Raw genomic sequence first — 23847 nt, 5'->3', positions numbered from 1 at the left:
TTTATACAAAACCAAGCATATAGATATTAAAATTTTACAGTGTTATATATAATATTTAATATGATAGATTGCTTTATATATTGAAGTAAGAAATTTTGTAGTAGTGATCATTGTATTTTTGACTACTGTTTGAATATTTATAAGAATTTGTTAAAAATTGTTTATATTTTAACCGCTAAGGGCGGGGTGGTATGTGTTTAAGAAATTAAATATTAAGATACTTTTTATTATATTTGTTGATCCTATAATGTATTTTCATCACTTTTTAAATGTTACAAAATATGTAACTTTGATGTGCCTTTAGACTAATTTCTCTTTGTTATATATATGTAAATCTAATGTAATTATGTTAGAAGTGATCTATGATATTTATAAATTATAATAGAAAAATAATATATAGCTTTAACTCATAACAGATTTTTTCTTTAATTATTCTTAAATTATTGTAATTGTATTTTTATAAATATTTATTTATTTATTTAAGAAGAAAGAAAGAAATGATTTGATCTTTAGAATTATTATTAATTAGAATTATTTAATATTTTTCTTGAGAATTATTTTTAATTTTTATTTATTAATTATATAATAATTTTATCATATTAATATATATAATCTCTTTTAATTTATATAAAATAAAATAGTAAAAAGTTATTTATCTATTAAAAAAGATATATGACAAAATAATGTTTTGATATTTATTAAATAATGTTTTTCAAAACAATTTTTTTAATATGTTTAAGTCAATCCCATATTATAACAAAGAAGTTATATAATAGCATTAATAATAATCTTAATTTTTGTTTATATATACATTTTTGAACTACGAAAAATATTTTTAATCATTTTATTTTATATCTTAAATACTAAGTTAAAAAGGATTTATACTTTTTAACAAACGAGTTCAACAAATTTTTATACAATTTCAAATTCCTTATTTAACCTTGTTAGATCTCTGAAAAAATCAAAAATATTATTTATACAACAAAATTTAGTAATTTTTATTAAAAAATATATATTAAGTCTTACCTGTTTTCTATAGCTTCATTTAAATGATATTTGTGCATTAATGAAATAACAAGTCTCAATGTTGACCAAATAATATTCGACATTGTTTTTGGCGGAAAATTTTCGCCTTGAATTCCACGACCAGCAGCTTGTTGGTTTAAAGCAATTATAAGGTGCTCGCCTGCTTCCCTATAAAGAAATAAATAATTTCAAAATATATAATTTCATGATATAAACAAAATTTTACTTACTTAAATGCACCAAGATTAATACAAGAAATCCCGAGATTGTAACGAGCTCTAATGAATCCAGGTGATAATTTTAAAGCATGATGATATGCAGTTACAGCTTCTTCTGATTTTTGACCATTAGCTAAAGTTGCACCTAATCTATTCCATAATCTAGAATCCTTTCAAAAATATATTATGCTTTTGATAATACATTTAATTATTAATTTCTATCATAAGAAAAATTGATTTAATACATACATGAGGACGCACTTGCAACGCCGCTTGAAAACAATCGCTAGCTTTATCATATTCATTAGATAAATTGAAAAGTACTCCTAATCCACATTGTACATCTGCATCTATTTCATTCCATGGATTCATTCGTGCTGCTTGAATATAAAGATTTTTTACTTCTTCATGTACATCTCTAGAAAAAATAAATAGAATATTAAAATTAGTAAAATATTTATATTTTATTACATGCAATATTAAATTTATTACTTACTCAAACAAAATAGATGATATATTGGATTTTATGTGTTGTTCATTATTAATTTTTTGTAGATGCTTGTATTTTTCATTTTTCAATAACCATTCTTTAAGAGTTATACATGCTTGATTTTGATAAGATTCATTTGTATATGAAACTGCAAGTGCCATAAGAGCAGGACCATTTGAAGGATCCAAATTTAAACAACGTTTTAAAGCAGAAATAGCTAATGGATCTTGTTCATTTTCAGCTAGGGTTTTACCAAGAAGTAGCCAAGCTTCTGAATTATTTTCATCTTGTTGCACTGCTGCTTCAAAGCAAAGTATAGCACTTGGTAAATCTCCAGCTTCCAATCTTTTTTTACCTTCTTTCAATGCATTAGGTAAATTTTTCATAGGATTTTCTTCATGAAATTCATATTCTTTAAATGGATCATAAAATTTATCATATTCTGAAAGCCAAGGATGCTTGGAAGATAATTCTTCAGATGAAATTTTGTCCCATTCATTTTGAAGTTTTAAAAATGTAGATTCATAATTTTCTATCACTAAAATAAAATTTATTTTTTATAAAAATGATTATTAGTATTATTAGAAATTAATAGATATCAAGTTAATATTAAAATGTCTACAGACCTGTAGAGACATTTTCTTTTTGAAATTCATCTATCCAGTTACCAGCAACAGCTAATTCTTCTTCTACTTTATTTATCATTTCATTTTCTCGATTGACAGAAGAAATTATATCTTCAGATTTTTGATTATCTTTTTTATATTGTTCAATCCATTTTTTACTTGTATCATGAAAATTTGGCAGTGAATCTTGATTGTTTTCAATAGGGATTTCTCCTTCTTGTTTCATAAATTTCATAAATTTTGAATATTCAAAATTAGGATTATCATTGTTTTCTATTATTTCTATTGGATTTTCTATATTTATATTGCTTTGTATAGCATCTATACTATGTTCTATATATTCTTCAGCCCATTTTGGTCCTAATCCAAATTCATGTTTTTGATTATTTAAAATATTTGAATTATTTTCTTCTTCAGGATGCCAAATATCATCAGCATGATGTTCCTATATAGAAACAATAAAAATTTGATTTATAAAAAAAAAAATCTGCTAATACATAAATTATACTAATAAAATAAGAATTACATTAAAATGACGTCCTGATTCAAGATATTGATTTGCCCAAGCTGTATCTAAACTGGTTAATTCTTGAGCAACTCCAGGTGCTGCTATAGGTGGATGAATATTTTGATCAATTTCACGCATTTCTTGTAATAAATTATCCATTCTAAATGTTTGAGGACATGAAGGATTTTCTTCTAAAAATTGTTTAACTAACTGATCTGAATCTGAAGCTTGAAAAGGTTCCACATGTTCAAAAGGATGATGTATTCCTTCGTCTTTGAATCCATGATCACGTACAAAATGTGATGTCAAATGAATTAAAGAACTAGGTCCTCCACAGTCACCTTCTACCAATTCACGCAATGCCATTGTTTTTTTTAATATTAATATGTATCTAAAATAATATATAATAATGAAAAAAAAATATGAATAATAATAATAATAATATACAAATTGTATTTAGAAAGATGAAAATTATAATATAACGGAAAAAAATTATCGTAGTTTAATTAATTTAACTGGTTAATGTAAAATATTCATTTTAATTTCATTTTTCTTATATATAAATATTAAATATTAAAAATAAATAAATATATAATTAAAATATTTATATAAAAATTTTATTTTATGTAAATTACAATATTTTATTTTAACGATATTGGATAAAAAAAAATGATATTAAATGATATTAAATTTCGTAAAATATGACAAATATTCATAAAAGTATAAAGTTCACAAACCTTGTCTTTTTCTTAATATATTTGAATATTCTGATTACACTATTAATATTAAATGTATTTCATTAAGTACACAGTTTAAAACTGTTTATTTTTTTGCCATCGAATAATATCAGTACTTTGCTTCGAATAAATTTCGCTGTATAATGGTGGGACACGCAAAATTATCATAGCGAATATAAAAAATTTAATGTTAGAGCAAAATACATATTATAAAACTATTTTTTATCGTTGGCTAATGAATGTCAAATCATAGATAAGTAGCTAAATTTTCTGAAGGTTTGAACATTCTTTTTATAATAACTATACGTATGTATGTATATATATATATATACATTAATAATATATATTTTTGATATACTTTATTTTAGTATTAAAAAAATAAAAATTTTGTATATTTTATATATATATATATACACATATATATACATACATATATATATATATATATATATATATATATATATGGTGTGTATGTGTGTAGGTGTATATGATGTATGCGTGTGTGTGGGTGTATAATATATTATATAATTGATTACATTTTTTAAAAATAATAATAATTTTATATTTAATATATTTATATATTTACAGCTTTTTCATTGACAAAATATATATAATATGTATATATTTTATATATATATATATATAAAACATAAAAAGATTTTTTTTAAGATAGACAAAAAAATTTCAAATTAATGGTAAATAATTTATTCTAAGATAATAAGATGAAATATATTAAAAAAAAACAATTTTAAACATTAAAATTGGACAAAATTCTTATGAATTATATGTTAGCGCACTATTCTATTATAACGCCACCATACGAGTATTACGAAAATTTCAATGTGTATAATGTATAAAAAATAATATAGTTTTTATTACTAGTAATGTTATATACTTATAGTTAACGAAAACGTGTATCGTTCATAAATTGTGATGTATTTATAGATCGCTAAATTAAATTTTTTTTATATACAAATTATAATAACAAAAGTTTAAATATGAATGATTTTGCAAAGTCTCAACTTATGAAATATGGATGGAAGGAAGGTATGATTTTAGAAATAATATCGTTATATAATAAAATTATTTATAACTTGATTTATTTATATTATATTCTTAGAATATATTATATTTCAATATTTATTATTAAATTAATGTATTTAAATAAATTTGCAATCTAAAAGATATATATATATATTTATATAATTAAATTAAAACAATATTATAGAATATGTTTACAAAAGATCTTATATTTTACATTTTATTGATATAGGTAAAGGTTTAGGAAAACATGAAAATGGCATTACTGAAGCATTAAAACCAAAATTAAAATTTAATACAACAGGAATAGGACACAAAAATGAAGATAATAATAATTGGTGGGAGAATGCTTTTAATAAAGCAGCTAGTAGTATCACAGTTCAATCACAAACACATGGAATTTCTATATTTGTTTCAAAAGAAAATACAACTGATAATTTTCTTAAAGAAGATATTAATAAAAAAGAATTTAAATATGAAAATTTTCTTAAAACTTCTACATTATTTAATGGCAATTTAATAATGGAAAATAATTCTAATATATATGAAAAACAAAATATTGAAGAAAATATTAATCATGCTTCTTTAACAGATGAAGAATTATTTAAAATATGTAGTGGTAGAACTGCCCATAAAGGAGCTAGACATGGATTAACATTAAATGGAAAATTGAAAAGAATAGCTCAACAAGATAAATGTTTATTAAATTCAAATTCATATATGAATATATCAACAAAATTACAAAGCACTAATAATATATTTCAAAATAATGAATATGAAAAGATTAATGATGAAAATATAATATTACCAATAACATCCGAAACTATATTAGTTCCTAAAAAATGTAAAACTACTGAAAGAAAAAATAGAAGACGTATAAATGATCTGAGTCATCAGTTAAATATTTTATGTAATGTAAGTGATAGTGATGAAAAAAATATATATGCTATAAAAAAAGATGAATCAAAAGAAAAAATCGAAAAAAAAGAAAAAAGTAGAAAAAGAAAAAGAAAAAAAGAAAAAAAAAATTTAATGTCTTATGATGTTAAAGATAATGAATCTGAAGAAATAGATAATTGTCAAAAATATTCATCAATTTTTGTGGAACAAAACTCAAAAGATGGAATAAGTAAAAAAAATGTTCAAAAACAAATAAATAATCATAAAAAAAAAAAGAAAAAAGATAAGAAATTAAAGAAAAAAAATCAAGATATTCAATGTAAGAATATTATTAATACATGGGAAGATGATGAATTGAATGGTTCTCAAGCAAAAAAATTTAAAAGATCACATAAAATTGATTCAGATTTGCAGTTAATTAAAAATGAAGATATTAAATCTTTAGAATGTAAATTTCAAACAGAACTTTCTTGTAATGAAGTACCTTTAAAACATCAAATAAATTCATCAATGAATATTGATAACTCCTTTTCAGATTTTTCAGATACATATTTTAAAAAAAAAGTGAAACATTTAAATATTAGAATAGCAAAGAAAAAACAAGCAAAATTACGTAGAAAAGTAAAAATTAAATTGGATAAGTTGACAGAAAGTTTAAGAGCTGTTCATTTTAATACTGAAGAATCAACTGAAAAAAATATTAAAAATAAAAATCAAATAATTCCAGACAAAATAATGGATAATAATATTATAATGGATAGAACTGAGCCTTTGAAAAGAAAAAAAAAAAAGAAAGAAAAATAAAAAAAGTAACATTATTAACAATAAAAAAATTTCTAATAAAAAAATTATTGCAATTAAATATTTATAAAATCATTTATAATAACATAGTTGTATATAAATATTTATATAGAATATAATTAGCTTGTAATAGATAAAAAATATCTACTGTGTATTTATTTTTTAAATATATAAATAATATTTTTGTAAATATGTTGTTATTAATTAAAATTTTATGAAATATTATTTACAATATTTACTAATGATTTATTTTTTTTATAAAGAAGAAAAATTTAAGAAGAAAAAAAAAGAAAAAATATTTTTTCATTAATAATATCCTTTTCTTTTATTATACAATTTATTTATGGACATAATTTATTTTTTATAATTCGATAGACGCGCGTAACAAATCAGTTATTTATATATATATGAATTTGTAGAAATAAATATATTATTAAATTTATCAATACCGTATGCACTTGTGTATAGCTCATTCAAAAAAAATAAACAAGAATTTCTTATTTAAGTTCATTGATTTTATTTAAAAAAAAAAAAATCTTTTTTTCATGTATAAAACTTAATTTCTGTAAATCAAATAATGATCTGTACAAAAGTATATACGGCGAATGTATGATTAATTACTATATAGCACCAAATTTTATAACATGATAGAGAACTTTGAAGTTCAATTTTTCGAACACAATATATATATAAAATAAAATAAGATTTTCTAAGGCCACTAGAATACTCCAGTAGAGTTAATAATCTTCATTTTGCTTTTACTAGTGAACGAATCTCACTTGATAAGCTTCATAAATATGAATTTGTATTAACCTGGAGCTAATAATTAACATTGGTGCATTAATTATTTGCACTAGAATTAACAAGAAATGTAGTTTCTTCTTATATATATATAATTATTTAAGTATCATATAAAATGGTAATCAATTCGATTAATTAGAATACAAGAAACATGATTATCATTATTATTATTATAAATATCATTAATTAATATGTTCTAACAAACTTTTACAAAATTTTATATATTCTCAACTTATAATAGCCTACATCACAAATTCATGATAGCTAAATATATATCGCTGATATTAAAATAAATATCATAATACGATTTTAACAATGTTGTATTTTACACATAATACATGTATTTAAAATTGGATGGATGAATTTGTTACTTTTTAATAATTGAAATCAAAGTTACTGAGATTTTGAGATCTATAATATCAATTAATTGATAATTATTGCATTATAAGCAATAGATAATAAAAATCCTTAAAATTGAAATTACAATAATTATTAAAAATTATTATAATATTTAAATATGAAAAAATATTAATATAATTTTAAATTTATAAATTTTAAACAAAATAAACTTTTATTAAAGAAATAACTATTAAGAATAACTAGTAATATATAAATGCAAATATATATATTTTTATAATTTTCTTAAAATATCAAGAAATCATTATTTCAAAAAAAATTCTTTTCATTTAGGCAATAAGTGTAATTTAATACACTTATAATATGTTATATATTTTTTTTACGATTCTCTTATATTTTATTTATTTTTAATTATAGTATATTTAATAAGATAATATCATCATTTGAAGATCTGAATTATTTTTATAAGATTTATCGTAATAATTATTTTTATAATATATTTTACATTAACATAGAATGTTAAAATGTTAAAATATTTATAAAAATTTTTAAAATATTTGAAAATTTTTATAATGTGCTACATTTTAACATAAAATATAAATATATAAATTAATCACAAATATTTAATATCAATATAGAATGCAATAAATTTTTAATTAAAATTAGATATTAATTATATATATTAAACTTAATGTAATTTTAAAGGAAGCATAAAGGTGTCAAAAACACCTAATTAATTTATTATATAAACGTATTTGATGTATTTAAATTATTATCATTATTCAATATTAATCTTTTTTTTATCAAATTTCTAAATAAAATTTTTTTTTAAATTTGTTAAACAATATTTTTTGATCAAATGGAAGCAATTGATATATGATATTTACAACAATAAAATAAATAAAATAAATTTTTCGTAATTTAGATGTTAAATTAAAAATCAAACAGATATTTCGTTATGAAGACTTTTATAAATAAATAAGAAAATGAACTCATAGAATAAGTCTAATTGATAGATTCCCTTAAAAACTATTGCTTTTTAAATAGAAAAATAATCTGTAGAATTTTATTCAAATATTAATTACAAATCTTTCTTGTCATACTTTAAAAACAAAAATTTCATGAATAAATTTAGTATGAATTTGTTTTATCATTTTCATAAGAGAATACTTATTAATTTACTTATTAATATTATTCTGATATAACAAGTAATTAAATCAATAATAAATAACATATTTAATGTTTAAAAAACTTTAATTTAAACACATTTGTTAATAGTTCTCTTTATTATATAATATCAAATATTTCTACTATTTCTACTTAATGTAACTGATTTTTTATCAATATGAGTGTGATTACTACAAGAGAGATTTGTATCATTCAATTTGTTCCATATTATATACATACTAGATACATTCACTTTGTGTGCTGTAATAGCATTTCTTAATACACAAGGATCCAATTTACGTGGAACATAACTAAATCCAGGATGATTTACAGGTCGCACTTTTGCATATTTTGCACAAAGACCAGTAATATAAACATCTTCCAAATGAAGTAATGGTGTTATTAATGCTGCATGATATAATTTAAATGCCACATCTAAACTCATTACATATCCTGTACCAGATAAATAATTAGGATATATTCTCTCTGAATACATATATTTTGGTGTGTACCTAATTAAAAAATGTTTAGATTATATATAGATTATTATTTTATATTATATATACATAATATAAATATATATATTATGATATAATATATATTATTTACCATTTATTATTTGGATCTAAAATAGGTTTGGCATTACAAATGAGAGAACCTAATAATATATCAGTAGTTTGTGATCTTGATTGTAAGGTTTTCATTAAAGTAGGTATATTCACAAACATATCATCATCTGTTTTCATCAGATATTTTGCTTGACCACAATTTGATGTTATCCATTTTAACATCATTACAGATTTCAATGTAAGATTATTATATGTGTCATAAAATTTTTCTTGAATAATATCATTATATTGGTGACTTTCTTCTGCTATTATATTCTGCAATATAATTTTATTATAATATTTTATTATAATATTACTTAATTATATATACTTTATAATATATATATATATTATTCAGATAATATTTATTAATATTTTTATTAATATTTATTATTAATATTTTTTTTAACAAATAAATACATACATTAAGTGTATCATTGTCACTTTGACCCAAAAGAAATGCTACTTTCACAGACGAGTTATATGTATTATCTAAATTATTTTTATTAGCCCATGTATTTCTTATAGCTGTTCGTGCTTTGATATTTGTAACAGCTGAACAAATAATTATAAAAAGATATGGTGATGGAGAACATATACCAATAGGATTTAAAACTGAAGTTGTATTTTCTGGATGAATATATACAGAAAGATCTCTTGAAGTATTATATGTCCAACCTGGCAACTGTGCTGTAAATTATTTATTTAAAAAGTATTTTATTTTAAATTTTTAGAGAAAATTGAATTCATAAAATTTTATCCTTTAATATCTGATTTTATGCATGCCATTATTTAATAAAATTAAATAATTATTTTACTTTAGCATCACTTAAGCATTCTAAAATAAAATAAAAAAAGGAAAATTGAATTATACAGCTAATACTTTTTCTATTATTTATTTTTTTTTATTATTTCTATTAATTTTAATATAAATTTCTATAAATATACAGTTAAGTAAATATCTATTCTATATCTCTTATTATTATAAAAATATTTGTTTTTTCCTTCAGTTATTAAAGATTTAATATTTAATATGATAAATATGTTATTTTATATTAACTATATCTACTTATGTAATTCTTATATTTTTTTAAAATTTATATTAATATAATTCAAAAAATTAATATTTGGATTAAATTAGAAGAAGAATAGTAAAAGTTTATATATCATTAGTTTTGTTAGTTTATAATATAATAAAAGTCTCTAGCAATGTTAGTGAATGCATACCTACTGAAGCTACCAAATGTGAAACACCAATATGCTTTGCAGGAGATGGAGTCTCACCTAAGCCTAAAAGTGGACCTTGGGCAGAATGATATGCTGGTACATACAATAAACCTAATGTAGCCAGAATCACAAATCCCATTGCCAATCTTCGAACAAATGATATTTTTCCTTTCACTGTTCCATTATTTATATTGGTGGTTGATGGCAATTCCAATGGCAATAATTGCAATTTGTCCATCTAAGAACAGATAATTTATTTTTTAATAAGATTATTTTTTTATTTTTTATCTATGGTGATAGAGAATTTTTTTTATTAAAAATATATTATTTAATAAAATCATATTAATTATTTTCTGAATATGTATAATACACTTTTTGATAATATTATCAAATGAAATAAATATTTACTCTAGAAATGAATGGATATAATAAATCAAACATTATAATTTTAAATACAAAAAAAAATTTTAAAATGTAAAAATGCAAAGATTTTTAGAATTTCAATAAAATTATCAGTAATTAAATTTGTTAATATATTATTTATAAGAAATGACAGTTCAATTATATTTAGGTATATCAAATAAACATAAATTTGACAAGAAATATTAATATAATAAATATATTATAATATATTATAATGAATAATATAAAATTTATTTATCTTTTTGAATTCTAATAAGTTTTAGTTGATACAAGAATAAAAATTAAAGTTAAAATTAAATAAGTAGATTGTAAATTAAATATATTGTAAACAATCTTACCTTTGAAATGCAATGATTATGTTACGCTGCATTTGATAATACTCCATTTACCTTTTTCGTAAGATTGCACTTACGATTTATCGAAACATAACGCAGAAATCTAATGACACATTAAAGTAAATGATATAAAAAAAAGAAAAATTCAGATTTTTGTGCTTTCGAGAATACAGAAATCAAAATGGTTTATCAGATATTACATGAATGTAGTTCCATCTAGTGTTAATTATTTGGATTTCATTGTTTATTAGATAACAAATAAAATATTTGTAATAGCACATATAAGATATAAAATAGATTTGTCACTCGATGCATTTTTTTTATCACATATTTCAGAGAATACTAAAGTCCTTCTATTATTTTTCTATCAAAATTAAAATTTATTAAAATTGTTATTTCAATATAAAATAAAACTAAGTATAACATTGATAATAATTGCTATAAATAATAATATAATATTAAAAATTTGTATAATTTTAATTAATCGTGTATAAGAAGAAATATTTTGACAAAATTGATTTCAAATTATTTCTTTGAATTTAAATTTAAACAGTCAAAAAATTTGAAAATTAGATTTTTTAATTTTTTTACTTAGCGATTAGTTCTATTTGTTCACGTTAGATGGTTGTAGTGTTTTAATATCCATGTTTCGTATTCGTTTCGTGAATTTGTTGATTTTCTAAAATCTGAAATTCTCATTAGAAATTATTATAAATAATTCATTTGTTAAATATTGGATTTAATTACTATGATTTTTAAGTTTAATTTTATATATAATATTATTATTTATGTTAATTATTAGTATAACATCGCATTGTTTAGTAAAAAGGTTAAAAAAAATAAAAAGAAAATGTATAAATATAGATAGCTTTAAAATAAAATATTTATTTGCTTTAATTTTATAATTAAATGTTAATCTTAAATGTTATTATTATATGTTATTATGAATTTCTTTGATGATGTTAAAAAGAAAATTTTTTTCTGACTAATCTTTGTAAATGAACATTTATCTTTCTTTTTATTATAAAATTATTCTTTAATTTATTAATTAATTATCAATCATGATTAAGGCTATATTAGTATTTAATAATCATGGAAAGCCTAGACTTTCTAAATTTTATCAATATTTTGTAAGTGTAATATTGATTAGATTTTATTATTATCATTCTATTTTATTATTAATCTAATATATAATTGAATAAATTTTCTTTCAGAATGAGGATATGCAACAACAAATAATAAAGGAAACATTTCAATTAGTTTCAAAGAGAGATGATAATGTTTGTAATTTTTTAGAAGGTGGAAGTTTAATTGGTGGATCTGATTATAAATTGATCTATCGGCATTATGCTACGTTATATTTTGTATTTTGTGTTGATAGTTCAGAATCAGAGTTGGGAATTTTGGATTTAATACAAGTTTTTGTTGAAACATTGGATAAATGTTTTGAAAATGTATGTGAACTTGATCTTATCTTTCATGTAGATAAAGTTCATTATATACTTAATGAATTAGTTATGGGTGGAATGGTTTTGGAAACTAATATGACTGAAATACTTACAAGAATTGAAGATCAAAATAAATTGGAAAAACAGGAGGTAAGTGATATTTTATAATTTGCATTTAAGAAATATTGATATATGTGTTGTATGTTTAAGCTTTGTTGTTTACATTCATTGTTTACATACATTGTATACATTGTATACATTCATTCAGATATTAAAGATAACAAATTTTATACATAATATAGTAATGCACTGTGGTTAAATTACTAAATCATAGTTTTAATAACTAATTTATGTAAATATCCCTTAAATTTTGAATCTATTTTATTTTTATTTTCTTTAAATTTTGAAGTAGTAAAACAAACTCATAAAAAAAGGCATTAAATATTAAGAAGTTTTCTGAGCTTGAAGGAATTAACAGCCTATTGCAGTTTTTTCATTAGCTGTGCATGCATTGGAATGTTTTGTAGAGCTATTTCATATGGTGGTAGGACTGATTGACCTAACATGAATTTTAGGGAACTTACAAATCAGGACGATCTTGCTCACCTCGTCCGTTTGTCCTTCTGGGGCCCCCTCCCTAAATCGGCAGTAAAAAAAATCAAATCATTTTATACACGTTCATTCCTTTATGTAATTTATCTGATTTCTTCTTTTTTTTTTTTCACCAAGAATTTCGAAACAAATCTTTCGAAACGTAAAGCTTTACAAAATAAATATTCATAACACGCATGGTGCTAAATCGTTTGTAAGTGTTTGCTCGATAACAGTGCCTTAATGCAAATGTATACGTCGCTATGCTCTAAAAATAAAATATGTATTGCGTAGTTATTCATTTGTATTTACTCTTATTAATCAATTTAAATTCAAATGCCCTTTATATTTTCCATTTTCCATTTTTTCCATCCATATGGTATGTGCAGGCAGGAATCACAGCAGCGCCGGCGCGTGCTGTTTCTGCTGTCAAGAATATGAACATACCACAACAGATAAAGGATATGAAGTTGCCCGATTTACCACAAGCTATAAAAGATCTTAAATTCTGACCAGCCGTTACTTCGTTGGCTCCAAGCTGACTGGTTTCAACTATAAATGAAAATGATATTAAAAGGGTTTTTTCCCTTTCCTTCAAGCAAATGCATCAATTATCTACAATGCAAATTATCCACAAATTATTCTTCATATTTCATCTCAACAAAATTAATCAATGAAGATTTTCAAAGAAGAGGATTTGTGCTATGTAATTTGAGAAAATTACTTATATCTGATTTTAAAATTAAGAATTTGGATTATTGGAAGTATTATGTTCAATATATAAAAGAAAAGAGGTAAAAAATTTATAAATCTAGAAAATATATTTTATTAATTACAAAAGTTATATTATTATTTTTATATAGTTTCATTAAAGAAGTTGCATTTCTATTATTATTTTTTAACAATATACTACTGATAGTGGTAATTTATTTGTATTTAATAGTAATTTACTTCCATTTATTAATAATAAAATTATATTGTATGAAACCAAATGATATAATAAATATTACAATAATTCATGACAAACATTCATTTCTTAAAAATTATTAATTATACATATTTACATTAATTATTATTTTATATTTTAACACCAAATTCTTTATACATAAGCAATCAATCAATATACATATTAATATAAAAGGTTTCATAATAAATTAAAAAACAAAAATTTACTTTTTACTTTTTAGATGTAACAATTTCATTTCTAAGTGTAGTCCATATATATCCAGTACCCCTTTCTGTAAGTGGTGGTGGATATGATGTATTTTTTAATTTGTAATAATCTGATGGAGCATGCATTACAAATTCCATACATTCCAATTTACGTGGAAGGTCTTCTTCTGGTCCTATAATATATGTTTCAGGACTAAATCCTTCATCAGGTGGTGGACTATAATATATATATTATATAAAATATAATAATTTTACTATATTTATGATATTTTAATTAATTAACAATTAATTAACAATTAATCTTATGTTTTAATAATCTATAATAATCTACCTTGCACTAGTAGGTAAAAGCCAAGTAACAGCAGCACTTTTTTCACAATATTGGTCTGTGAGTAAACCACGAATTTGTGCATAATAAATTCCTCCATCAATATCTTGCATAGAAACTATATCACCTACTTGAAAATAAGTGCCTCTATAAAATACATAATTACTTGTAACAGGAGTTGCTGTAGCTGTTGGCGCTTTAACTGGCTAAAAATTGAAAAATAAAAAGAAAATAATATAAAATGTTCTTTTCTTTGAAATTGTTAACATTCTTTGAAATTTAAAAACATACAGTTTTTTTGAATAAATTTCTTCTTCCTTTACCCTTCGGTATAATTTTATGTGGAATTGATTTAGAATTACAATATCTTGTAATCCTCGTACTTCTTCTAGTAGGTTTTAATGACCCTCCTTTATCTTCATCTTCATTTTTTACATTTGAATTTGCTTCGGAAGTTCTTTCTTCTTCTAGGCAATCATTGCAAAGGTTACCGGCTTCGGTTGAATGCCAAAGCGGGGTCTCTCGAGTCCCACACTTGACACATTCAGGTTTACTGCCGAGAGGCATCGAATATCAACAAATTTAACGTTATTAATTATTTAATCACCTATAGTCAATCATGAAATGTTCTTTTTAATTTGTATATCAATTATCAATAATCTGCATTTGAATAAAAAGTACAAAGGCTTGACTACGAAAATGTGACAAAAACGAAAGTGTTATTGAAATATTTGTACGAATGTTTCACATTTTTCACGTATAATACTCTATGTAAAGTAGAATTTTGTACAGTACTTGTAAACATAGAATATCGTAATATAAAAATTTTAGCAACTATTGAGAAAATAAAGCTAGTCAGTATGTCCAGCATATAAAATCCCTAGTACTTCAGTGAAATTTCATCATACGTGACGTAAAAATTAAAGAAATGTGTTAAGTGAAAAAAAAAATATATATATATATATGTATAATATTACATAGAGTATTTATTTTTTATTATATAAATAACAACATATAATATGCAAAAACAATTTTTATTAAAATCTGATTGGTCTTTCACATAGTGATGTTGTAGCATACTAAATTCATTAGTATTTAATTTTTATCTTCTGTATATAAATGTACATTTTTATATTGCTATACATTTACTGTATAAAGAGGATGAGAAAGTGATATTACATAAGATCATATTAAAATTTTTAAAAATTTGAAAAACACACATTTGCTTAGGTACAACTATAAAGTGATAGTTCATTAGAATAAGTAAATATATTTTTTTCAACTTCTTCTTTCTATTGACTTGCTTCTAATCGTTTTATTTCTTTTGAAATTTCAGCTTTTCTTGCTAATTTATCAAGTATTTCTTTCTCAGGATTTTTTAACAAACCATTTTTTATCTTTTCTTCCAATGTTACAATTTCTCTAATTTTTTTTCTTAAATTTTTCAACCTTTTTTGTGGATCTGGTATTGAAATTTCAGATTGTATTGGGACATTTGGTTTGGGAACTGACGTTTGATTATTAGATATTGTTTTTATATTGATTTGCGATTTACTATTATGTGATGATAATTCTTTCTTTTGATCTGATTCTGAAAGAGTAGTTTTAGCTAATTCTTCCGTTATACGTTCAGTTGTTTTGTTTTTATTTTTTTTCTTTTTCTTTTTCACTTCTGTTTTAACTGAAGCACCAGGAATAGTTTTAGATTTTGCTGCTAGTAATGCTTCCTGTTTAGCTTTATGCTCTGCTATAAATTCTGGACTTGCACCTATTGGATATATAGGTTTATTTTTTATCTGTTTACCTTTGCTTTCATATCTGAAAGGAAATGACATATATGATACCAAAAAGAAAAATTTAATATATTTTTATAAATGCATACAGTGGGACTTCCTCTTGTGGTATATAACCATCTTTGACACGACGTGGTTTACGCCATGTACCATCTGGACGTTGACTAGCAGGAATGAATGTCCCACCTATGAAAAAATTTGTAATAAAAATTAATTTTATGAATGAACATAAATATATCTTTTAAATACATTTATTATATTATTTGCATTAGATTTTATTCAAGATATCATGTATTTCTTATTGCAATTTTTAATATTTATTAAAAATTTGAAGATAGGTAAATATTAAAACTTAACTATCGTGAAATGGAGGTTGTTTACATGTTATAAATACATTTACAGGTTATAAATAATTCAATAGTTAAAATAAATTAAATAATTAAATAAAATGAAATTTATCACCTTGTTCATCTTTAATGTAAGCCGACGCCATCGTTATTCAGTACGATCGTTCGCCGTGTATATTTTTTATTATATTTCTTGATAATTCTTACTATCCGCGTGCCATTTTGCGATCGTGAGGACCTCAACACTTCAGAAATATGCTGTCTTGAAAATAACAATTAGTGTATAATTCTGTAGATGTAAGATGTCGCTACTATGTAGTTATTTTAATAATATTCTTAAGATAAATTTTAGTTCATAACTGATGATCATTTTACGTAATATTTATTGAAAGTAAACAGAATTTTTTTTTAATATTAATTTAAAAAAAAAGATTAATTAGATTGTGAGAGCATTTCTTAATAAATCCGTTATCATTTTAATAGTTTTCAATATTATCGATATAATATTCAGTTAAGATTAAAAATCACAGATGATATGTACAATAAACGTGCAATGCTTTTTTATATCATAGCATTTCGTTATCATTTTTTATCACAAGCGATTATCGATTCAGTATAAAAAAATAATTATAATATTAAAAACAATTGCTATATCAATATGTTATTTAAACATATTAAGTCGTATGTTTATTAATACGAATACAAAATTCTGTAAGATATCATTTTTATTCCGTTTCCTGTCTATAATTTTATTTTATCTTACGTAGTTATCACTGGCGCTCAACAGATGGCACTGACAGTCCCTTTCTCGTACTATTTTCTATCCTTCTTTGTACTATTGCTTTCCTTTTTCTTAGTTTCGCGTCACTTCAGAGATGGCGCTACATGTCCCATTTTTACTCTATCACTTATCACTGGTGCTCAACAGATGGCACTGACAGTCCCTTTCTCGTACTATTTTTTATCCTTCTTTGTACTATTGCTTTCCTTTTTCTTAGTTTCGCGTCACTTCAGAGATGGCGCTACATGTCCTATTTTTATTCTATCATTTATCACTGGCGCTCAACAGATGGCACTGACAGTCCCTTTCTCGTACTATTTTCTATCCTTCTTTGTACTATTGCTTTCCTTTTTCTTAGTTTCGCGTCACTTCAGAGATGGCGCTACATGTCCTATTTTTACTCTATCACTATTATCACTGGCGCTCAACAGATGGCACTGACAGTCCCTTTCTCGTACTATTTTCTATCCTTCTTTGTACTATTGCTTTCCTTTTTCTTAGTTTCGCGTCACTTCAGAGATGGCGCTACATGTCCCATTTTTACTTTATCACTTATTACTGGCGCTCAACAGATGGCACTGACAGTCCCTTTCTCGTACTATTTTCTATCCTTCTTTGTACTATTGCTTTCCTTTTTCTTAGTTTTGCGTCACTTCAGAGATGGCGCTACATGTCCTATTTTTACTCTATCTCTGTGTTTTTTCTACTATTTGCTCTCTTTGTCTTTATTTTACGAATGATCACAGTCAATAGGATTTAATTAAATATTGTTAATTAAGTATTTTTGTCATTTCTTTTTTTAAAAAAAATATACATAAAAATATATATATATATCTTAATATTTAATATAAAAAAAAATAAAAATCTTATTTTTTCAATATATATATTTTACAATATGTATCTAGAATAATAACTTTACAAAGCGTAATATCTATAATATATTATGCCAGTGTTTTGACGTGATATATCGTTTAGCGACAATGGTGAGATTTGAATGAATAAAAATCTGATTCAGCAAAGGATTTTGAAACATTATATAAGTTTAATATTTTATAATATATATTATAATTAATATCTAATATAATCAAATTTTAAATAACTTTTTTGTTGAGAAAGAGATTTAAAGAGATTGGAGGCATTAAGATGAAATTAGAGGGAATTAAAAAAATTCATTCATTTTTATTTTAAACGTAGAGATTAAATTTTTTTATTTCAAATAAACTAAACAAATTATTCTATTAATAATGATGACGATGATGATGATAATAATAATAATAATAATAATAATAACAATAATTAATCATAATAATTAAATATTATATGCAAACAACATTAGTTAATATCAACGATCATACAAGTAAAAAGATATGGATACATATAAATAACAATAAATCTTATACAATTGAAAAAACTCATCAATATATATCCTTTTTTACATTCAAACATCGTCTTTTTAACATTTTTTACACATTTATCGTAATATTCCCTAATATTCCCCCAATTATAATAAATTTAATAAATTTTTTTTTTTCTTTTTTTTCGTTTCGTTCAAAGAGTGAATTCTAAGTCGTGTGTACGTGCAATTAATTTGATTACATCGTAATGACAGTATAATGGACAGGGGGGCAACGGATACACGTTCATAGGAGCGGAAGTTAAGTACACACAATCAGGATCGGAAGTAATTCCAGCGGCCGAACTCTGTGATGGTATTGTTAGTCGATCTGCTGCTCGAATAATAATTGACATTCGGTATATTTACACTGTACGATCGCAAAGTGTCAATATCTTTCCGGATGGGATGGAAACGTCACTCGGTAGCTTTAACTCCGTGACACGGTGTTCGTTCAGTATTTGCCGTGAATCTATGCCCGTGACTTCATTCTCGTTCCAGAGGTACGTAATACGTAATGTAAAGATAAATTCGAATGAATCCGTTCCTCTTAACGTTCGATAAAAATTCGTTGCGAAATTTGTACACTCTGTGTTGTGTGTTCAAACTTCGTACGAGATATGAGATAAGAATTTAAAAGAATCTATTTAAAAGAAAAAGTGAAGTATACTGTACTTACTTATCGGAATTTCTTCGAATTAGTTTTACAAATGATTTTAAACCATCCGATTTAATAGAAAACGTTATATGGGAAAATAATTAATAATTGATTAATTAAGGAAGTTATTATCGATACGAGTTTATAACGATAATATTAATTTTTCGTAATTTTTTTCGTCTTTCAACAGAGAAAATGGGCTGTGCACCTAGCAGATCATCGTGCAAGAAGGGTGGTATTCGATTAATGGCCACGAGGCTTACTTTCACCAAAGGTCAGCTGTGCAACCTGAACACATATTTCCGTAAACTGGTCGAGGAGGCTGAAAACGGTGAATAATTTCTCGATAAGTTTTATTTTTTTTCTCTCTCTCTCTCTACATATATATCGAATATACACGATAATCACAAAATCCTCACGAAGAAACATTTTTCAATGTTAAATGTGTTCAATTGCAGACGTTTCTAACGCCTCTGCGATCGAAGCCACCGTGGAAAAATTGGTCCAACGTTTGATGCGGGGCGCGAGCGATCTCGATCCAAGATTCTCGTCCATGTTCCTCGTTTCGTTGAACGAGCCACGACGAATAAAGGTAAATAAAAGCAGTGGAAATAAAAATTGCTAAAGGTAAATCACTCGTAATAATAACTCGTGGAAAAATTATAGAAATGTCAGAATGGAATCTGTATTTTTCGAATTGTTCTTATTTCTTTTCTTTCTCTTCCCTCCTCACCTCAGCGACTCAGGTTCGAGTATCTTTTACGGATAGATGCATTATCGAGTTCAAATCCAGAGCAAGAATTCGATTCGAGCGTGCGGGTCGAGGAGGATGCATCCTTGCCTGGCTTCGTTCATTTAAAGATACTTGGGATAGGTGCTAAGGAAATTTGGAGGGAGTATGTGGACGTTGCGGGAAGGTTGAGAAGGGATCTCGTGAAAGCGAGATTGGCAAATTTATTGGCCGCATCTATCAAACAAGGTATTTTCCACTCCAATAAACTATTTAAAGGATTCGTGTGTACATACTTGTACATTCCATAAGAGTGGAATGCGTCTGGAATCTCGTCCAGTGTGGGATAGGTGGGGATTAGATAGAGAAAAGTGGCATTGATTTCAGATACCGATACGGAAGATGACAGAATTTGTGTTTCACCCGGTCAAGTGGTCGAGGCCGATATCCTCGATAAAATATTGAAACAGCCGGATCATTGCCGGATATTCTACGGGCCAGGTAACGTGGAATACATTTATCCCAACAAACGTTTTAATTTCGCCAGTTTAAATCGCGACTTGAATAAAATTTAAAAGGATTTTAACAAACATTACCTCCGCCTTTTACCTTTTCTTTTCCTTTCTCCTTTTTCCTCGGTCAACAAACACTACATCTCTGTTTCGAAATCTCTCTTTTATCCACTCAATTCTTTGTTTCGGATACTTTATCAACTTAATACATTTTTAGTTTGACTCGAAAGTGTCTCCAAACCATTCCCTTTCTTTATCCCTTTGTACATAATCAAATACACAGTAATAATTCGATTCAATAAATCAGCAACACGTTGTTTAATAACTGTAAAGGATTTAGAAAATGGGAGGATCAATCTAATCTGATTTCTTTTGGTTCCTTTAATGATAAACGGAATAATATTTGCAGGTATTTTGGAGGAATCGAGGAGGTGTGATCGAGTGGCCATGATCGAAGACAGCGAAGGGATATTGCTCAGAATCGTCGTGGACGGTGTCAAGTCTCGCGAGGTCGAGGTTAGACTGTTAATCGGGATCGGATTGTCGTCGTGGCCCTGTTCAACGGATTACCCTCAACGAATACCCCTCTATCACTGCGACGCTCTCCTTCATTACACAGCGGCGCAAAGCGTGAGTGTTGATAATCGTTCGCTTTCATTATATCTTATTTTCTTCCCTCACGACCGATCGATTCATCCCGATCGATCGATTTCTCGTTCGTCGATTCATCTGTTCTCCGCCACTTGTCTCGCTCCAATTCGCGAATATAATACAAGCGAGTATATCGAAAACTAGTGAAGTTTATCGACTCTCTCTTTCTCTCTCTCTTTGTTTCACGAGCATGCGTCACGTAATTAGAGCATCGATTAATCTTATTGTATCGGTATTGTAGACAAACGATGGAATTAAAAAGGAAAAAAAAAGGGGGAGAGAACGCTTGATGCTTTCCATCAAGCTTGGCGATAAAAAAAAAAACAAAAAACGTGAATCGCGTAGATTTCTTTGAACGAGATGGTGCAACTTGTTCGAGTGCACTTGTTTCCAATATGCGGAATCCCTTATCCGCGAAAAGTCTCGAGAGCTCTTCTGAGAAATTCTATTTCACGCTCTTCATCCTCATAGATAAGTATCGCAACAACCTTCGCTCTTTTATCATCCCTGGCCACGATCAAATTCCAATCTAACATAATAATATAAACCAAATGAGAATACAATTTGCCAATAAATAATATAATTGGTCGGTATACGCGATCTCTTTTTTATTTTAAACGAATCTTATGTTAAAAAGACTTGATTTCTCGTGCCAATTATTCTTCCCTGAAAGAATACAGATCCGTTCGTTTCGCGTCATCTGTTTGTCGTCTGTTTGTTCCAGGGTATGTACGCGGTGGCCGTTGGCCCGTGTTCCGGCGCACGTTGCGAGAACCGAGCAACCCTCTGGAGGGTACGTGTCCCGGCAGCCGAGAAAATTATGAGCCAGCACTACGCCTCCGACAGCGTGCCTTCCCTCACCGAATCCGTGCTCCTCGAAATTTTGTACGAGTTACGAAGGGAAGGGAGCAGTTTGAATTCATCGACGAAACCGAAGGTTTGATTCTTTTGCAAATTAATCTTTAACACGCACAGTTTCGATTTCTTCGATCTTTCTCCTTCTATTCCTTTTTTTCCCTCCCTTGATGCGTATATATATCTCTCTTTCCTTTTTCTTACCTTCTTTCCTTCCCTCCTCGTTCGAGAATCATTCGAAATCATGAAAATTCATCTCGAAGGAAAGGGCTGTGATCGTGGATATGTAATTTTCTTAGGTGAACGGTGCAGCATCGTCAGAAGCGCGTCTACGAGTAGTTTCCAGACACATATTGAGAACCGTGCACCGTTGGAGGCTGGAAAGGGGGGGGCCGGATCCGTTGACGAGCTGGGCGCCCGATACCCTCTCGCGTCACGTTCTATTAGCGTTGGACGAGTTGGTCGCTGCTCTGAAACGCCAGAACTTGAGGTGTTACCTTTATCCGCGCTGCAACGTGATGCTGCAATGCGCGAGAGGTAGGTAATTGAAAGGGAAGCGTATTAGAAGAACCCCTTCCCTTTTACTCTCCCCCTACGATTTTCCAATCTCTTTTCTTTCTTTCCTTCTTTTTTTTCTCCCTTCGTTCATTTCTCGATACAGATAAATACAATCAATAATCTCGGGGCCAGTCGACGACACGCGTGGAAACGAAACGGAACGTAATCGTCTGGTTTCCATGGAAATTCTTAATTAGTGAGGATAACGACACGTGCTATTATCGCGGCCGTTGAACGTATCGGCAATTTGTATTGCATTCGTATAAGCTGTTTCGACGACACGCCTCGATCGCATTGCCGTTTTTCATCCCGCTTCGCTCGTTCCATTTCGCGACACGCTTTGTACACATACATATACACACACACTGTGATTGTTGTTGTTTAATCGCGGCGCGATTTAATTAAAGGAGAGATTGGAAAAAGTTTCGATTCCCGATTTTATTTAACGAAAGGTGGAATACCGCATCGAGAAGATTCTTACGCCTCCGATTGCCGTTCCTTGCAATCTTACTTGGAAACGCTTCACTCTTCCTCCTTCTCGATCACGCGTGGCGTTGCCAGGCCCCTCGACCTCATGGAGAACGAGCTTATCCTCAGATGGCGCGAGATCGTCGCCTCTCAGCGCGGAAGAGGATCGAGGATCGACGACGATTATCACGGGTACAGCGAGAGGCAATTCGAGTATCTGAGCATGATCGTGGGACAAGCTTTGGCCGCTAGGGACGCTTTGTTACAGGTATATTACAGGAATTTCGATAACAGAG

The 23847-nt window shown here is 26.1% G+C and overlaps 8 protein-coding genes across 12 annotated transcripts in view; 3 read left to right on the top strand and 5 right to left on the bottom strand.

Annotated features, from left to right (window-relative positions):
* Positions 1-681: 681 nt before the first annotated feature.
* Positions 682-3971, bottom strand: LOC413880 (peroxisomal targeting signal 1 receptor). Its single transcript, XM_006558520.2, has 8 exons — positions 3606-3971; positions 2887-3259; positions 2361-2805; positions 1741-2272; positions 1494-1662; positions 1257-1414; positions 1027-1194; positions 682-952 (listed from the first exon to the last, which is right to left on the bottom strand). Exons 2-8 carry the CDS (start codon positions 3232-3234, stop codon positions 913-915), a joined length of 1860 nt encoding a protein of 619 aa, XP_006558583.1. The 5' UTR covers positions 3235-3259; positions 3606-3971; the 3' UTR covers positions 682-912.
* Positions 3972-4406: 435 nt separating this feature from the next.
* LOC552409 (G patch domain-containing protein 4) lies at positions 4407-6350 on the top strand. Its single transcript, XM_006558522.3, has 2 exons — positions 4407-4652; positions 4879-6350. The coding sequence occupies exons 1-2, from the start codon at positions 4604-4606 to the stop codon at positions 6348-6350; spliced, it is 1521 nt and encodes a 506-aa protein (XP_006558585.2). The 5' UTR covers positions 4407-4603.
* A 2406-nt stretch (positions 6351-8756) lies between these two features.
* Positions 8757-11553, bottom strand: LOC552398 (beta-1,3-galactosyltransferase 1-like). 3 transcript variants are annotated; one of them, XM_016915946.2, is made up of 5 exons: positions 11269-11553; positions 10565-10745; positions 9705-9970; positions 9282-9556; positions 8757-9184 (listed from the first exon to the last, which is right to left on the bottom strand). In XM_016915946.2, exons 2-5 carry the CDS (start codon positions 10743-10745, stop codon positions 8803-8805), a joined length of 1104 nt encoding a protein of 367 aa, XP_016771435.1. In that variant the 5' UTR covers positions 11269-11553; the 3' UTR covers positions 8757-8802. The 3 variants fall into 3 exon arrangements, with proteins under 3 accessions (XP_016771435.1, XP_006558586.2, NP_001314888.1); XM_006558523.3 differs by having other exon boundaries at positions 8758-9184; positions 10508-10745; NM_001327959.1 differs by lacking the exon at positions 11269-11553 and having other exon boundaries at positions 8803-9184.
* A 346-nt stretch (positions 11554-11899) lies between these two features.
* Positions 11900-13883, top strand: LOC413881 (AP-3 complex subunit sigma-2). 2 transcript variants are annotated; one of them, XM_397320.7, is made up of 3 exons: positions 11900-12395; positions 12480-12863; positions 13694-13883. In XM_397320.7, exons 1-3 carry the CDS (start codon positions 12327-12329, stop codon positions 13814-13816), a joined length of 576 nt encoding a protein of 191 aa, XP_397320.1. In that variant the 5' UTR covers positions 11900-12326; the 3' UTR covers positions 13817-13883. The 2 variants fall into 2 exon arrangements, with proteins under 2 accessions (XP_397320.1, XP_016771424.1); XM_016915935.2 differs by lacking the exon at positions 13694-13883 and adding an exon at positions 13289-13445.
* Positions 13884-14363: 480 nt separating this feature from the next.
* On the bottom strand, positions 14364-15658 carry LOC410102 (GATA zinc finger domain-containing protein 1). Its single transcript, XM_393590.7, has 3 exons — positions 15097-15658; positions 14809-15011; positions 14364-14694 (listed from the first exon to the last, which is right to left on the bottom strand). Exons 1-3 carry the CDS (start codon positions 15370-15372, stop codon positions 14481-14483), a joined length of 693 nt encoding a protein of 230 aa, XP_393590.2. The 5' UTR covers positions 15373-15658; the 3' UTR covers positions 14364-14480.
* A 162-nt stretch (positions 15659-15820) lies between these two features.
* LOC410103 (partner of Y14 and mago) lies at positions 15821-17320 on the bottom strand. Its single transcript, XM_003249277.4, has 3 exons — positions 17061-17320; positions 16688-16784; positions 15821-16623 (listed from the first exon to the last, which is right to left on the bottom strand). The coding sequence occupies exons 1-3, from the start codon at positions 17089-17091 to the stop codon at positions 16098-16100; spliced, it is 654 nt and encodes a 217-aa protein (XP_003249325.1). The 5' UTR covers positions 17092-17320; the 3' UTR covers positions 15821-16097.
* Positions 17321-19031: 1711 nt separating this feature from the next.
* LOC100577569 overlaps positions 19032-23847 on the top strand; it is a 13114-nt gene continuing 8298 nt past the window's right edge. Inside the window, exons 1-9 of one of the 2 annotated variants that reach the window (XM_006558531.3) lie at positions 19032-19622; positions 19968-20108; positions 20236-20369; positions 20516-20756; positions 20895-21008; positions 21429-21649; positions 22395-22607; positions 22825-23062; positions 23536-23819. In XM_006558531.3, the coding sequence (XP_006558594.3) occupies positions 19973-20108; positions 20236-20369; positions 20516-20756; positions 20895-21008; positions 21429-21649; positions 22395-22607; positions 22825-23062; positions 23536-23819 (1581 nt within the window). In that variant the 5' untranslated portion in view covers positions 19032-19622; positions 19968-19972. Of the gene's footprint in view, positions 20109-20235; positions 20370-20515; positions 20757-20894; positions 21009-21428; positions 21650-22394; positions 22608-22824; positions 23063-23535; positions 23820-23847 lie in introns of both variants that reach the window. The other variant, XM_026444751.1, reaches the window with a different exon arrangement.
* The window catches only part of LOC102654964, a 26095-nt gene continuing 25140 nt past the window's right edge, over positions 22893-23847 (bottom strand). The window contains exon 5 of the transcript XR_003305973.1: positions 22893-22995. The gene's annotated coding sequence lies outside the window, so the exon portion shown is untranslated. The remainder of the gene's footprint in view (positions 22996-23847) is intronic.

Source organism: Apis mellifera, linkage group LG13 (genome assembly GCF_003254395.2).
Source record: "Apis mellifera strain DH4 linkage group LG13, Amel_HAv3.1, whole genome shotgun sequence".
NCBI classification, from domain to species: Eukaryota; Metazoa; Arthropoda; class Insecta; order Hymenoptera; family Apidae; genus Apis; species Apis mellifera.
This window is presented reverse-complemented; position numbering and strand designations above follow the sequence as displayed.